Source organism: Pteropus vampyrus, unplaced genomic scaffold (assembly GCF_000151845.1).
Source record: "Pteropus vampyrus isolate Shadow unplaced genomic scaffold, Pvam_2.0 Scaffold195, whole genome shotgun sequence".
NCBI lineage: Eukaryota > Metazoa > Chordata > Mammalia > Chiroptera > Pteropodidae > Pteropus > Pteropus vampyrus.
The window spans coordinates 770,880-788,092 of record NW_011888976.1 but is presented as its reverse complement, the minus strand read 5'-3'; the positions used below and the strand labels follow the sequence as shown (position 1 = coordinate 788,092).

Genomic DNA, 17,213 nt, shown 5'->3' with positions numbered 1-17,213 from the left:
GGCTTGGGGAAAGAGGGGTCTCTCCTCCCCATTAGCTTGATCCAGTCAAGGACCATACCTGGATGTGGGGGTGGGGTCACCTTCCGCTTTAAGAGAGGAGGGGCAGGCACCCAGCTACGGACTATTGAGGGAAGTCCAGTGTTGAAGGGTATGGGGTGGGCATCTGCATGTACATAGGTGTTCACCTCTGGAGAGAGTACCAGAGGAGCTTTGGGGAACAAAAATTCTGAGGAGGGTGAAAGAGTATAAGGAGCCAAGGAGAGGCTGAGACTGACTAGAGAGGGAAGAGGAGAACATGACATCTGCATCCCAGATGAGAGTTCTTCAAGAGGAAGGGGTGGACAGGTGGTGCACAATGGATATTCTAGGTGTCCATTTCAGTTAACAGATTACCTTGCCACATGCTATGACCCAAATTCACAGTGAAAAACCTGGCTGTTACCCTGTGAGATAGTTGCTAGCTTGGAACTTAACTAAGGGGCATTAACCCCAGCTGGAACAATTTTCCCCCCCTTCAAGTAGCCAAGTAGAGAAACTTTGCGAGAAGTGAGCTTTTCATAAAGGAAGTGTTCTGCATCAGAGACCACAGAAGATAAAACAGAACATAAGATTTAGTTGCAGTTCCCAAAAGGCTGACCAAGGACACACAAGTAGGCCCGTCTGGTTTTAAAATCCAACATATCAGGTGCTAGGCTTCCAGTAGAACCGCTGTCTTATTAAAGATTTCAAACTGGCTGTGTCACATTGGTTTCCTGTCCTTTGTCCTTACCTAACTCAATGGTGTCCGTTTGCCCGGTTTTACCCTGTGCCTTTGGTCACTCTCCTAGATAAATATGCTGTTCGCTTCATCCCCCATGAGAATGGTGTCCACACGATCGACGTCAAATTCAATGGGAGCCACGTGGTTGGAAGCCCCTTCAAAGTGCGTGTCGGGGAGCCTGGACAAGCGGGGAACCCAGCCCTGGTGTCTGCCTATGGCTCAGGGCTTGAGGGGGGCACCACAGGTAACATTACTACCTCCACCTCTCATCTTTAACCAAGCCAGCTCCAGGGGCAGAGCCAGATGGCAGTCTTCAAGCCTTGTATACACTGTTCCCAGGGGCACTGAGCTAATGTACAATTCGGAGGCTATCATTACTATTTGTTATGCTTCAGCTGTCTTCCTTCACTAAGTTCCTTGACTTTAGGCCAGGACGCTGATTGTGAGAGAATATGGCATAGTGTCATTCATTCTGAGGGTTTCTTTGCACAGAATTCACGAGCACGTAATGGGCCTCCTTGGAGGTCCCTTACCTGTTAGTACCTTTAGTGGTCCCTGGGCTACTAGAAACTCATTGAATTGGCAGTTAAGACCTGTCGTGGTTAGTCTCCTTCTCCTTTTATTCTCTGTTATAATGGAGGAGGAGAAAAAACTAAAACATTTGAAGAATTCTGAAGTTTTGGGGCTTGTTACGATTTATTTTTTATCTCTGCCACAGATAGGACACATTTGATTGTGAAAATATAGGCAGCAAGAGTATATAAAGTGAAACTCACCCCATCTGGTTCAGGAGAAAACGTGGCTAACAGCTCAGGCCCTTCTGATTGTCTCTTTGTCAGTGTTCATTCTTGGTCACTTGGTTGCTTAGCTAGTTGGTTCATTAGAACGGTAGACACATACTGTAGTTTTGCTTTTATTTTACAGAAGTTATCTTAGTGCACATATTGTTGTACAACCTGCTGTCTTCACTTGACAACTTTAAAGAACTCTCCACATCAAAACATACAGATCTATTCTCCTTGTAATGGCTGCAGTTAGTGTCAAGACTGTGAATCTAGAGGTGGGCATCAGGTGGTGTCCAGTGCGTCACCATTATAGAGAGTGCCGGGGTGGGGAGCTTGTCCAGTTATGCTTCTTCTCTGCAGGCCAAGTCCACAGACATGGGCTCGCTGGGACACAGCTTGCATGTAGGTGTTACTTTGGACTCTTAGTAAGGCAGCCCGGTCCCAGTTTCTTGAGTCCCTTGTGTGCTCGTAGTCTGCTCTTAGTCTCCCGTTGATGCAGTGAGTGGGACAGAGCAGACCCACTTCCCCATGGGTGAGGGTGATGAGTGGCTCTGGTTATCTGGGGAGTGAGTGTCCTAAGTGGCCAAGGGGCCTTGCCCAGGTGCACGAGTGACTTCACCAGCTGGTATGCCACCCTGGGACTCTGGCCAAACAGCAGCCTCAATAAAACCACCCATGGGGGTGGCATGAGTGCCTCCAGACTCCCCAGGCCCATCGGGCTCCACACTGAACTCCAGGCCCCTTGTAAAAAGCATGATATGGTTTCACCTTGGGTGAGATCCATTTTACAGATGAGGAAAGTGACACTCAGAAAGGCTGAGTCACTCCCCAAAGCTTACCTAGCTGGGAGATAGCAGAAGCAGGAATCAGTCCTGGTCCGCAACCTCAGAGCCTGTGCTCTCTTAACCCCTGAGTTTTGCTGCCTCCCCAGGGTCAGTGACTGTACCCCTGGCCCACTTTGTGGAGGGTCCTAAACCAGGACCCCTGTCCTCCCAGCTGCCCTGGAATGGTTCCCAGGCAGTAGTGTAAGCATTTGGCCCCTGGCAAGCTGCTCACTATCAAAGCCCAGGTGGGGTCCTCCTGGCACTTAAAGCCACAGCAGGCCTTGGTCCAGGGCCCACAGCAGCCACTGAGGTCTCCTGTGGCTGCCAGCAGCCACCTCACCATCCTGCTGGGTCACACCTGCTGTGCCTGGGGCCTCTCGAGCTTCCTCTTGGCTGTTAGCAGGCCTTCTCAGGAGCTCTGGTTTCAGGCTGTGCTTTGCAAGCACTGGACGCTGCTGAGAGGAGGAGCTGGTCTTGCAGGGAGACTCCTAACCAGGAGGGAGAGGTACAGAGAGAGCACGCCTGTTTCAAACCCTGTGTAAATATTGCTCTTGTCAAAGGGAAGGTGTCTTGTTTTTCTAGCCCTCCTGCTCCCAAGGCTTTTCCCAAATATCCATCCCAAGATTACACAGCTGCAGTGTGCATGGAATGAAAAGGTATCTGTGCTCAGCTGCTGGAGGGCCTGGCGTCCTGACCTTTGGAACAAAGCAAACTTCCCAGTGTTTTTGCGGTGGACTCGCTGTATCTCTTGGCTTGAGCTTTAAATGGTCCATTCTGCAGGTTTTAGAGCAGGGGCATGTGGAGAATTTGGGGTGGAACTCTGGAGTGGAACTTTGAGGTCAAGTTAGACCAAAGAGTTCCAGACTCTGGGTTGGAAGAGCTGGTTTCCTGATGAAATGCTCCAGGAACCCCACTGTGCCTAAGGTGTCACATAAGAGCTTCATCCCCTCCTTTAACCCTTGCCCACCTTAAAGATGCAGTAGGGCCGCATTAAGCATGCATTCCACTCACAGGAACTCAGTTGTACACACATGGGGATGCAGGGCAAAACCGCTATGCCCGAGATGTTTGGGGTGTCATTGTGGTTGCAGCTGGAGGCAGTGGTGAGAGGGACTCCTGTATGTGGATTTTCTTTCTCTTGTCTGTTTCTCAGGCAAGTGCAATAGCTCCACATTGGAAGACCTTATGTTTAAACCCCTGTTCTGCCATTCTCTATCTTTGAGACTCGGGGCAAGTCATTTGACCTCACTGAGGCTCCACTCCCCTCCTGTGAAATGGCAGCCGTGAGGGAGCCCACGCGGTGGGCTGGGGCTGTTCCACCGTAGCTCTTGTCCTGTAATGCCTTGTTTCCCTTTTCTCACCTCATCTTCCCTCCTTTTCTGGGCCCTCACAGTCAGGATGAATGGATTTTTCTCAGGAATGGAGCAGCTTGTTGAAAAGGGTGGGGCTTCCTTCCATGGCAGCCAGGTCTTTCCATCTTCGCTTTAAAAATATCTTTCCACATTGTCCGTCTTGCAGCTACTTCCTGGAAATGCTGACCCTTTTTCTTCACCACCCCACCCTTCCCACTCTTCCCACACAGCCAGCTTCTGCAGCTGCCGCCAGAGAGGCTTCAAGGCTGCACAGTTTAGATACAAGGTTGAAATAGTGGGGGTGAGTGTGGGGGGTAGGGGATGCTGGGACAAGAGCTTCAGGAGCTTCCAGAAACCGCTGGGTTGTGTTTGGGGGTTGCATGATAGCAGCTCCTTTGTTTTATTGATAACCAGAACAATAATTCTTTCTCTGGTCTAGGAGCTATAATTAAACCAAAATAGTTCCCAGCTAGGGCGGGTCCAGGGCTGTGGAGAAGGCACAGCCCTGCATGGGGATGCTATGCCAAGGACACCCCCATAGAGGGCACTGTAGCAGACATACTGCTGGTATCTAGGTCCCCCCCAGTGGCCCTCACTGATGCCACACCCCACTCTGGACTGGAAAGAGGACTGAGGGAAAGGGGCTTTGCAGGACATTGGGCTCAGGCAGGAATGCCGCCATAGTCATCAGTTGGCACTCTCTTTTGGCCTAGCTTTCTTTTTGTCACAAGACAGCTGCCTGTGCCAGAGGCCCTCATGGGCCGAGTGAGAGGTTGAGTATACGGGGGCTGCAGTTAGGGCATCGGAGGCAGCCACACTGTCCATCCACTGGCCAAGAGGTGGGCCTGGGCTCCGGAGCTGCACAGACTTGAGCAGATCCCAGCTCTACCACTTTCCAGTTTGTAACTCTGACCAGCAAGTGACTGAACCTCCCTGAGCCTCAGTGTCATTTATTGAAGAGGAATCACTGGGCATGTAAAATGATACTTAGCACAGGATCTGGAGCCTTAGTGCCACAAGTGGTGCACAGTTAGCTGCGGCTGCTTTGTAGGTCCTGCTCTTATTGCTTGTATTCATGGCAAGCAAGATGCGGGCTGGCAGATTCTGGCAGCAGCACCAGTCTCCAGCATGGTGAGTGGGGCAAGGAGCCTGAGGAGAAAGGAGGTGGCACTGGGCCTCCTTGGCTTCTCCAAGTCCACCCAGAGGAAAAAGGAAAGGTCAAAGAGGCCCACGCTTCCCATCCCCCTGGAGGCAGAGCTGGACTCTGGCAGCTGAAGCCGTACTTCGGGTTCACAGTGACCACTCAGGCTTCTCCCCCTCAGCCATGGCTCATGCCTCGGGGAGAGAACAGGGTGTCCAGGTGGTTGGTGCTGGTGGGCGAGATGTCGGCCACACTATGGCCTGGGCTTTGGAAAAGGAGTTACCAACCCTGGGGCCTGAGATTCTCTGTGCCAGGAGCTCAGAGTTAGTCCTGGTGGGTCCCCACGCCTCTAAGGGGACCCCTCTATGAGGGAACCTGTGCAGGCCCCCCGCCACTGCTTCAATGCCCCAGGGATAGTGCTCCAAACCACACCTCCTCATCCCTGTAAACCGTCATTGTGACATTTACTTCCTCTTTCTTTATCCCAGGTATCCAGTCTGAATTTTTCATCAACACCACCCGAGCGGGGCCGGGGACATTATCTGTCACCATTGAAGGCCCATCCAAGGTTAAAATGGATTGCCAGGAAACCCCGGAAGGGTACAAAGTCATGTACACCCCCATGGCCCCTGGAAACTATCTGATCGGCGTCAAATATGGTGGGCCCAACCACATCGTGGGCAGTCCTTTCAAGGCCAAGGTGACAGGTAACCAAACACTTTGGAAATTCATCTTCCAAGATTATCAGTGGAGCTGTTTGGTAGTAGAAACGATAGATGATTTTAGTTGTGTTGAATCTACTTTGCATCTTGATTGTAAAGAAATGGTAGGATATGTTAGAGGGGGCTGCATGTTCAAAACTTGCAAAATAAGTAGCAGAAGTTGAGAAAGCTTAGGTGTTATTAGATGGTGTCTGTCTCTAACAGAAAAGAAGAAATGTTTGCATATTTGGAATCTCATGTATTTGTTTAGATCACAGTTTGAAAAATCACCTCGTTTCTCATCCTCATTTTAAAAATAATCAAAGGTCTTATTAAATTTATAAAAATGTGCCTCCTTCAGAACACTGGAAAAAAATCCCAAACAGTAAAACCATCTCATGGCCCCAACCTAGGTAACCACCATAAATACAGTGGTGAGTTCCTTCCACATGCCTCTTTCTACTTGGTTCACTGTTATATAAGCAGTTATAAGTTCGTTGCAGAAAAATTAAAAATTCAGATAGAAAAATTATCCCCTCACATGCAGAGAGAATCATATTTGATGTATTGTTTGTTATACGCTCTCCTAAACTTCCACACTGCTTATACACAGAGTGCTTTATGTAAATGGAAAGATGTGGGTTCCACGGGGTGACACGTGGTTCTGTGGGAGGGATTTCTAGGCTTTGTCAGCCAAGGCCAGACTCGTCCATTTGCCCAGAAAACCAGAACCTAGTTGTGTGGGGAGAGACCCTAGGAGGTTTAGAAGACATTATGGATGTGAGATGGGGAAGTGGTAGCATTTCGATCCAGGTGTTAAAGTGGTGTGTGGATTTTGGGTCAAGGTATTCGGGTGTGAGGGCACTTGCCTCTCCGGCTGAGAGGTCTACTTGTTCTAGCCGTTCACGCCTGCCTCCCTCCCTTCCATGTCCTAGGCCAGCGTCTGGTCAGCCCTGGCTTGGCCAATGAGACCTCATCCATCCTGGTGGAGTCGGTGACCAGATCTTCAACAGAAACCTGCTATAGCGCCATCCCCAAGTCATCCTCAGATGCCAGCAAGGTGACCTCTAAGGGGGCAGGGCTCTTGAAGGCTTTCGTGGGCCAGAAGAGCTCCTTCCTGGTGGACTGCAGCAAAGCCGGTAGGCAGCCTGGCTCTGCCCAAGAGTGGGGGTGGGGGGTAGCTGAGCACCCACCATATACTGTGGTCTTCCCTACTGTAGTCTGCAGTACCCACCCACCCACGTAACCCAGCCATTTGCAAGTAAACATGTTTATTACCATATTCCATATTTAGTATTTTTAAATGATTTTCCTTTTGCCTCTTGATTTTTTTTCACATGACTTCAAGGTAGATAGGAAAGGTGGCGTTATCCCCATTACCGATGACAAACTGAATCAATAACTTGGCCACTTCTCTGCCCCTTCTCTTCTCTTGCTTCAAATTTAATTGCACTCTGAACTTAGATATTTATTTGGGTGTCCATGGTTAGTTGCCTGGGTTCTGGCATCTAGCACATCGGGGCTAGAAACCTAGCTCCACCGCTTACTTATCCACCCCCATCCCTCCCTTCCTCCCTTCCTCCCTTCCTCCCTTCCTCCCTCCCTCCCTCCCTCCCTCCTTCCCTCCCTAGCCATTTGACCTTTGAAAAGTTACTAAATCTCTTTCTAAAAGTCAGTTTCCTCTTATCTAAAATGGGAATGAAAATAGTACCTTCTGTAAGGTTCTTAAGAGAATAAATGAGATCAGAATAATCAATACCTACATAATAGCCCTTACTATGTGCAAAGGACTTCACGTATAATAAATCCTCTAAACCTCACAATGAGTCCATGAGGTAGGTGCTAGTGTCATCCCATTTACAGATAAGGAAGCTAAGACAGAGAGAAGTGAAGTTCCATGTCCAAGGTCACCCAGCTAGGACGTGGCAGGGCAGGGATTTGAACCCATACTTTCAGGCTCTGTGAGTTACCACACTCTTCCACCTCTCGGGTCCCCAGCATTATCATAGATGCTGGTATCATTGCTTTAGCTCTCATATCCCCTCTTCTTCCTCTGCCTTCTGGGGTGCATCCTCATGGAATAATCACCTTCCTCTGCTGCCCAGGTTCCAACATGCTGCTGATTGGGGTCCACGGTCCCACCACACCCTGTGAAGAGGTCTCCATGAAGCATGTGGGCAACCAACAGTACAATGTCACGTATGTCGTCAAAGAGAAGGGGGATTATGTTCTGGCTGTGAAGTGGGGAGAGGAACACATCCCCGGCAGCCCCTTCCACATCACGGTGCCTTAAAAGAGTTCTCGTCAAATCCTGGGAGGAGTTCTGGTGGTTGCTTTTGTTGCTTGTTTGTAACTTGTTTTATACCATGTCCTCCAGCCTGTTTGTGGGTCTGAAACCTCATTCCAAAAACATTGCCTTTCTAAAGTGCCTTCGTAAAGAAGTCCTAGACTTGACTCTTTAGGGATGTGTTGGGGACTGTTAAGAAACGCAAACTTATCAAATGGGCTGAGCGAATTGGAATCTGTGGCACAGATCACTCCCTACAGACAGACTGAGAGCACAGGCAAGGCCGATGTTTTTAAAAAGTGAAATTGGTTACCAATTTATGAAACAAGACTGGGAGGGAGGAAGGGCAGGGGAAAAGAGGAGACCTAGTTTAGGTTGTCATTTAGAAAAGAAGATGGCTTAAAACCAGCTTCATCTCTTCCAGGGCCCACGTTACATAAGAAAAGGCTGTTATTAGGTGGACAGCATTGTTTTAACACTAATTACCATCCCCGCCCCAGTCTGTGGCCTATTCCCATCTTTCAAGGGGCAGAGTCTAAGCCGTGGCAGACAGGCCTGAATGGCTTCCTGCTGCCTCTCCCCTCATTCTGCTGATTATTTTCCGGCATAGTCAGATTGGGTGACCATCTTGGCCAGCCATGTTTTTGCTCTTTTTAAAGTCTGTTTCAGTCGGTGGGTCTGAGAAAATTCTGCAGTGGTAAGCAGCGCCCCCCACTTGCCAAAGATCCCTTTTTCTGACCAAAACTAGCCCTCGTTCTTAACACATGTTCCAGCCATTTGTCAGTCTGATGAGTCTTACCAGCACTTTGAAAGTGACAGCAGGGGTGTCTTTGTTAGCAGAGGCCTTCTCGTGACATATCACTCCACACCCATCCCGTTCCATCTCGATGGTCATGTTTTCTAGAAAATAATTATAGATAGGAAAATGAAATTCCTGCCGACCTTTGGCCTGAAAATCAGGGAATCATTAAGGAGGTGAGGAGGGCAGCAGCTCATCGGTGGTTCTTTACTTTTGGGCAGAAATAGTAAGCTACGTAGCTGATGGTAGCTGTGTATTTGGCCTTGACCACGTCATCTGAGGCTGCTTAGAAAGCAGTATACAGGTGCAAAATTCTAAAAATTGGGCGTAAGGCATTTTGCACGCCTTCCTACAGACCTGCTTTGGAATAAAGTTAAAGCGTTCCCGGACGCTGACTGCAGGGCCCAAGTGTGTAGTGTGATTGAGGCAGGCAGACCCTTCTGATTTGCTGCTTAGTCTTGAGGAAGTGGCTCTGTTGTTGGGAGTGCCTCTGAATAGGACAGGGGATGAGCTGGGTGACCTTCACCAAGGTGTCGCAGCTGGGGGTGAGCCAGCTGCTGGCAAAAGCCCACCAATAGAAACTGGAGCGGCCCGAGGCCTTATTGGAAGGGAGGGGGACAGGCCTCGTAAACTGGGACGTGGAAGCGAAACTGGAATCAAATGCCAACTGTAAATTGTATCTTATAACTTATTAAATAAAATGTTTGTTCCTTAAAGCTGCCCTGGTGCTCTTGGATGTCACTTCTGAATAAATGGTTTGAATCTTTGACCAGCTCTTCAAACCCTTGGCTGAAAGGACACAGATTCACAACGTGTTTTGACCATGAATCTTGCCTCTTTATGCAGGGGGAGGTCTTGCTTCTTCGTGAGCCTCAGTGGGAGTTTATCCAGATAGGGCCAGCCCAAGCGTGAGTGACATTGGGAAGGGGGTGTGTGGGCCCTAACACTCACATAGCCTCTTGGAGAGGTTTGCTGGGACTTGTGCTGGATGAGAGTCCCACATAAGAAATCCACGTAGGTGAAGGCTATGGTTTAAAAGAGAGGGAGAGAAACCCTCATTTTAGGGAATTTATTCAAACAGGCAGCTGTCACCTGTCATTCCACTGCCCTTGGACAGCAGGGCTCACTTGGTGTATGGTTTTCCCCTCCCTTCTCTCTTCCTCTGCTGTGCCTTCCTGCTAGGGAGAGTGCTGGCTGCACACTGAGGCCTCCTCACCCACACAGCCGTCTTCAGCAGTGACACCATTTTACAGTGACAACACTGACTCAGGTGTTGCAATGACATGTTTGCAGTGTCAAAGCTCACTTGGGGTAGACACTGGGCCCCCACCTTTTTGTCCTCCCGACGAGGAGCTCTGCCTCCCTGGTTATACCATTGTGGAAGCAGGAACACAGAAAGAAGGGGACCCAGGAGCCCCTCTTAAGCCCCTGGTAGTTGCCATAGTGATGGTAGGTCCTAGCCCTGCCCCCACCCTCCATTGGGGATGAGGGGTAGAGGGAAAGGGGAGGAAGGAAGACTCTGGATCTTTCTATGTGTCTCTTCCTGACACCCAGTTGTTGTTCAGGGTGGCGATTTGTTTACCTCTGAAATGTGGGAGGGGGTTTGGAGGAAAGGAGGTTTTTCTTCTACCCCCTCTTGGAGGAAGCACCTGTATCTATCTGTCCGCCTGCACTGTGAATGACTGTTTCTGGACTCCCAACAAGGTTCGTGGGCTTTGAGGAGTGCAGGCTTTGCCCAGTGAGGTCTGGATAGGCCACAGCAGGCTGGGTTTGCCCACAGAGGAGCACAGGGCCACAGCCATCGGCTTCTATACCTTGTTGAAGTCTGGCTGGTTTCTAGGGAGGCGGCACTTGAAAATTAACAGCTAGACTTTGGCATCAGGTATGTACCTTAGGGCTTAAACACTGGCTCAGTCATTCGCTGGCTTTGTGGCCTTGGGGAGGTTGTTTCACCTTTCAGAGCATACCTCCCTCAGGCGGGGTGTGAGAAATCCTACTGGGAGCTATGAGAGTCTCAGCCACTGCTACCTGTGATCAACGCCCCTTGGAGGTGATCTACGGGGGGCTTCTTGCTAGCACCTGGAGCTGCACCTGGCAGTCCACTGCCAGGTATATGAAAGACACTTCAAGGTGAAATCTGCATACCTCTCTACTGGTCAACAGCTAGAGCCACAGGGCAACTCTCACCTGCATCTGGACTCGCTGCTATGGGAACCGGCTTTTGTTTGTACAAACACCTTGAAAACTGAAACTTAACCCTGGGCAGGCCAGGTGCCAGGCCCTTTCTATCTTTTCACTGGTTAACTCTGCCGCTTTCCTACCAGGATTTGACTGGACCATCACTCTTTAGTGGCTCATGGAGGTTGGGAAGACGGCAAGCAGCTGGCAGCAGCCTTGCAGAGATCCTCAGTGGAGACAAGGCCCTGCCCCCTTCCAAACTCAAATGCCTGCCTCTTCTTAATCAAATTTCCCTCTGCAACCCAGGGAAGCACTCATCAGCAATGCTGCCAAGAAGGAAACATTTCATTAACATGTTTCTGTGTTTCCAATACACTTATAAACATTTGCACTCTTGACCACATGTCTAGCCTTAAGACTTCAAAGGGGCCTTGAAGATGAGAAATCCATTTTGATGAGTTTGGTGTAAAATGAGTCAGGCACGTAGGGATTTAATTTCCCTTGAAAACTGCACAGCCTGAAAAATTAGCAGAATAAAGGTTAATAGCAAAACAAGTACTCAATCCTTGTCAATCCCCCAGGTTTGTATTTTAAAATGGGAAACAAGGTTGTTAATTTAAGTGCCCTTTGGCCTTCATGCTGGGCCTGATGGAAGTAGGTCTGGGAAAGTGATGGAATCTGTCCAAGTCTCCATTAACTTGGAGGGGAAGGGGCTTTGTAATCAGAGTATTCCACTAATAAAAACAGAACACATCTCGTTTAGCTCTTTTTTTTTTTTTTCCCCCCTCACAATAGCAAATCATAACTCCAAGAAGGAGTAAAAATGTCATTGCTCAAAGCAAGCCTGAGTTAGATATTTTTCCCCTCTGGCTTTGTCCTAAGGATGCTGCCCAAACACATGGTGGGAGGAATATTTTTATTTTTTATTTTTTTGGAGGAATCTTTTAAACAAAGGGATCCTTTTTGCTTTGTGATAGGCTTTTGTCTGGGCCCCTGAGCCCACAGGGGACCAGCTCATTTGCAAGGAATTTAGGGTGGCCCTCCCCATACTCCTCTCTTCAAGAGTTCTATAAGCAGGCAGGCCGGAGATGGGGAATTTACAAGCCTGACCTGTGACTCACATCCAGGGGTGTTTTGTATTTTGGACTGGATTATCTCCCCAGGACAAAGCTGAAAGATGAAAGAATCTGCAAGCCTTTTATTGCCCACATTACTCCCTCCGCAGGGACCACCGCCTTCCCAAGGCACCAGGACACCTCTCCCTTATGCTAAATGCTGGCAGGGTGATCTCAGAGGAGAAAACCTTAGTAGAGGTGCCAAGCCATAGAAACGTCAGCTTCAGGCCCAGCTACAAGCAGCTCGCACAAGTAGCAGCAGAATAACCTAGGTGTGCAAGAAACGCTCAGAAAGCAGTGGGTCAGGTGCCGCAGGTTCAAGGCTGGATCCCAATCCCAGCTCTGCTGCTAACCAGCTCAGACACCTCAGGCAATTACCTTCTCTGCCTCAGTGCCCTCATCCACAAAATGGAGAAATAATGGGAAACTCACAGTCTAAAATTAACCTCTAGGAAGATCCCACAACATCTCCATCCTCCAATTGGCTGGGCAAACCTTTTCCCACCCAGAGCTGCTAGGAGAGGGGTGGCCTGAGTCTTGGGGGACAGCTCCCCAAGGTGGAGTAGAAGAAGTACCTTAACGAGGGGAAAGGGGCTTATGGGAAGCCATTTAGCATGGCAGTTATAAACATGAATCAGTGGGTTCAAATCCTGGCCCTGCCATAGCCTCTGGCAGATCACTTATTCTCACAGAAAACTGCTTCAGTTTTCCCTCCAATGAATGGGGTAATAGGACCTACCCCATAGAGTATTCTGGGGATTGACAAAATGCATGTAAAGAGCACATCATAGTGCCCAGTACATGGTAAGTTCAAAAATTACTGCTGTTGGTGTAAGGTGCCTAAGATGATTCTTCTGCACTGAGAACTTAAATCCAGGAGGGGCTCCTGTAAGGACAGTCAGCACTGAGTCCTAGAAGAGCCATTTTTGGACAGAACCCTAGGCTGTGGATTGAGGTCAGCATCATCAGTGGGGGTGGATAGGGTAGGCCAATGACCGAACTCCCAGCAAGGTGGGCTGTTGGTGGCCCCAGGAAGTAGCCAGAAAGGTGGGAGGAGAGTTAGGTGAGTCAGGTGTACTCTGGAGGGCCCCAGCTCACATCCCAGCCTCCTCTGGTTTCTGAGTTTCGGTGTCCCCTTTTCCCTCAGCACAGGCCCAGGCTATAGCCAGGCCTGAGGCCGGGTTTTAAATGAGTTAATGTATCTGGAGTAAAAATTCTCATAAATAACACGTATTAATGCTAGGCACTTTCTTATGATTATCCTCATATTTTCAAGAGAATTTGCCGGCGTTCAGAGAAGTTAAGTGGCTTCCTCAATTTCACAGGTAGTAATGACTACGGCTGCAATAAAATCCGGAAGCCCGAATTTAGGGATGTGGCCGTGAAGCCGAGTGAGGCACACAGGGGCCTGGCATAGAGTGGGCACTTGGAATCTGAAAGCAGCTTTCCTGAGTGCCATCGGCTGTCCCTGGGCGCGTTGGAAAGCAGCAGTTTGGAGGTGCCTTTCTGCACCCTTCCACTCCCTTCCCTGCTAGGGGAGCCTGTCCACTCAGTAGCCGAGCCTTAGTCGGCCACGCCTGCAAGGTCTAGGTGTTCCCCTTCTGGGTGGGAGGACTGCCGTCCAGCTGTCGTCACCACAGTGACCGCCAGGGGTCGCCTTGGACACGCGAACTGCAGCCCCGAAGGCGGCCTCTGCCGTCCGGAAAGCACGGGGTCTCCGAAGCCCCGAGGAGGGGGACACCCACCTCCGTCCCCTCGCGCTCGTGGCACCTGGACTTACCAGACTGGGGGTGGGGGCGGTCTGGATCAGGGAGGTTTCCCCGAGTTCTGGAATCAGGCTCCGCCCCCCACAGTTCTGCCACTCACCCGCCGCCGCGCCGCCGCACCGCCCCGCAGCGCCTGACTTTCCTCCCTCCCGCTCTCTCCGCCCACCCAGCTGCAACAGAGCTAACGTGAAGTAGCCCTAGTCATCGTTTTCTTGAGCCTTTTTCTGAGCACCTACTGTATTCCAGGCAATAAATCCAGAGGTACCCTGAAGATACAGATACAATGTTGAGCAAGACAGAGTATAGAAGAGCACGCTCCACGAGGGCAGGACATTTTGTCGGTTTTGTTCACTTGCAGCTCCTGGCATATAGAAGGCCCTCAGTATGGAAAGAATGGTGCTTACAGCCAGGTCAGGGAGCTTGGATTAAAAAGGTGTTTGCACCACTAATCGGTGACCACTGTGAGTGCTCCAACGGAGATAAACAGGCCCAGGCTGTCCCACTTAACCAGCTGGCTTTTAATCTTCCCAAATTTCCCACACTTCCTCATAGCCTTCATTTTACAGTTAGGAAGACTGAGGCACAAAAGACAGTCTATGCAGCTGTACCCTTTCTTGCCTTTTGGACTGGGGGAGGGGGGCGGTCCCAGTCTGCAACAGCCTTACCCCACTCTGTATTTCATAGTTCAGGTCTCAATCAACGGGCATCTCTTCCAGGAAGCCGTTCCTGACCACCACCACCCATCTTCTGCCTCTCCCTCTACCTACTCAGTTATGAGTCTGCCTCCCCTTCTAGATGGTGAAACCCCAAGAGCAGGAAGCATGTGGACTCTGTCCCTCCTCACCTACCTTTAGTACCTGGCTTGGTGCCTGGCATAGAGTCAAAAGCAAATGAATATTAAGTGAATGAATAAATGAGAGCATACCCAGCAGAGAGTGGAAAGGCAATTGGCCCCAGGGCATTGTGGGTAACCTCCTTCCCACTGGTATGCAACCCTGGAGGGCCCTGGTCAGGGAGGCAGAAAGTGTGAGGATCTGGGAGGGTGGCTGTATGGTCAGCTGCTGGAGTACTGGTGGGTCCTCTTCTGCCCCACGTTGCCTGTGCCTCTCTCAAGGTGCTTGCCGTACTCCGTGGTAGAGTTTTGTGTTTGTTATACATGACATGAGTTTTTGAGTCAACCCCAGTGCGACTACTTAATGTTTCTGAGCTCAGTTTTCTTATCTGGAAAAGTGAGGTAAGAATTAAGGGAGATCTCTCAGTGAAACCCTCAGCCCAGGCCTGGCGCAGAGTAGGTACTACCAGGTACCAGCTGTGTGCCCTGGTGCAGGCACATCATTTCTCTAAGCCTCTATTTCTCCACCTGCAAAGGAGGCTATGAGAGCCCCAGTAATTGAGGGGGGTGATTTAAAGCATATGGAGTGTAGCACAGCAGCTAGTACCAAGTAAGTACTTGTTAGCAGCTGACGCTCATGGAAGGCTTCCTCCATGCCAGGCACTGCCCCAAGTTGCTATGCACTGACCTGTCATTCTCTTAATATTAAGGCTAGTTCCCATGATCATCCTGTTGTACAGATGAGGCCACAAAACTATGGAGTGGCAGAGCTGTGTCTGAGGAGTTGGCATCCAGAGTCACCATGGCAACCTCTCCAGCCATGTGTCTAGAGCTTCTTGAGGATGGAGACTAGGCCTCTCTGTGGACCCCCTTGGGTGCCTGGTCCATAAGTAGGTGTACATTGGGGTTTACTGAATGGAACAGAGGCTACAGCACCCCATGGACCACCCTGAGATCCTAAGGGTATGAGGAAGAAAAGTCTGGGCCCTGAGTTCCTCTGAGGCTGAACTCCTGCCAGGTGCCCTGGGTGGGTCATGGCTGGCTTTTGCTCCCTTTTCCAACAAGGTCTTCCCTACAAGCCTATGGTTGGCCCCAAGTCCCCTGAGTCCCCAGCCCCTCCTCTCCAGCAGAACCTTGGCAACCTAGCCTTCATCGGTTGCACGTATCCTTGGAAACGAGACACCAGCAGTGCAAACACAGGCCAGAGAGCTGTGGGCAGAATGTTTCCTACTTTCCCCACCTCCACCCCCTCCCTGCCATGAGGGATCTGTTCACCTCCCAAAACCAAGCCTACTGGCAAGAGCACATCCAGAAGGAGGCTGCCGCCCGAGTTGCCTGGAAGATCAACTATGGCCACAAGTACCCAAAGCAGCGGCCGGGGCCCAGGAAGACGCTCCAGCAGGACCCCTTCAAGTCAGCCCTGGGAGTGGGGCCATTGCCTGCCACCAGCTCCCCTGACAGCAAGGAGGTACGGGTTGGACAGCCAGAAACCAAGGGAATCTGGGATCGGCTGTCCAGAGAAGTGGATGTCCAGGGCCCCCCGCCCAAGGGAGACAGAGTCTGGGAGGCCAAAAGAGCAACTCGGGGGCCAGCAGACCAGACCAAACCAGAGGGCTTAGAAATGAGGCAGGTGCCCCCGAGCACTCTGCAGCTGCTCTTCCAAGGCATCTCTCACGACGGCCAAGGCCGGGCCTTGTACCTCCGAGAGCGGCATCGGCAGAAGCCGGAGGAGAAGTTTCAGTACCCGATCTTGTCATCCTGGGAGTACGGCTGGCACGTGGGTAAGGGCCACCACCATCTTGCCATTTTAGGCCTTTGCAGGCAGGCCCTGCCTCCCTCCCAAGCCTCATGCTTCATCACCCCTCATCAGCAGCACATACCCCTGGCTCAGTGCTCTCCGAGCAGGCCAAGCACCTTCACACTTCCAGGCCTTTGCACTTTCTGGTGTCTATACCTGGTATGCTCCTCCTGCCCCGCTCCCTCTGCTGGTTAACTTTCACATGTTGCCTCCTCTGGGAAATCTTCCGAGAGTCCTCCAGGCAGATTTAAGTCCACCTTTGTGCCTCTGCAGCTTTTTGAGTCTGTGAAAGCACTGGGCCCACTGTGTCACCATTCTTTGAGTATTTCCATCTGGTCTGGTGAGCGCTTTGGGTTCCAAAACTTCTTAGTAAACTTTATTAATGTCTTCCTAGCTCCCAGCTTGGGGCTGGTACTCAATGACTATGGGATGAATGAACAAATGAACAAATGAATGAATATGAACTAGGGAATGAGGCCTCAATTTGGAATCAGGAAATGTGAGTTCAAATCCTGGCTTCATCACTTCCAAGTTGTGTGAGCTCAAGCGAGAACCTTAACTTCTCTGCGCCTCAGTTTATACATCTGAAAAGAGGGAATAAATTAGCATCTGCCTTCCTATGTCACAGTTTTGGAGAAATCAGGTGGAAAGCACCTTGAACAGGAATTATCCTTACAAAAGCCCCGTGAAGTGGGTGGGATGGACATTCATTCATTCAACGTGTGATTCTTTCATTTGAGACAGCCAGTTGAGGGAGATCTGGAGTCACTGAATCCCCACTCTGCCCTCAAATGAGTTAGTAAATGAACAAGCACAAAAGAGTGACTCACTTTGAAATTAGGAAGCCTGGGTTTGAATTCTGGTTTGTTCATTCA

The 17,213-nt window shown here is 50.3% G+C and overlaps 1 protein-coding gene across 1 annotated transcript in view; it reads left to right on the top strand.

Moving 5' to 3' along the window:
* FLNB (filamin B) overlaps positions 1-9,367 on the top strand; it is a 133,107-nt gene extending 123,740 nt beyond the window's left edge. Inside the window, exons 42-45 of the mRNA XM_011371826.2 lie at positions 704-1,004; positions 5,351-5,569; positions 6,499-6,702; positions 7,669-9,367. Of these exons, the coding sequence (XP_011370128.1) occupies positions 704-1,004; positions 5,351-5,569; positions 6,499-6,702; positions 7,669-7,856 (912 nt within the window). The 3' untranslated portion in view covers positions 7,857-9,367. The remainder of the gene's footprint in view (positions 1-703; positions 1,005-5,350; positions 5,570-6,498; positions 6,703-7,668) is intronic.
* Positions 9,368-17,213: the final 7,846 nt, after the last annotated feature.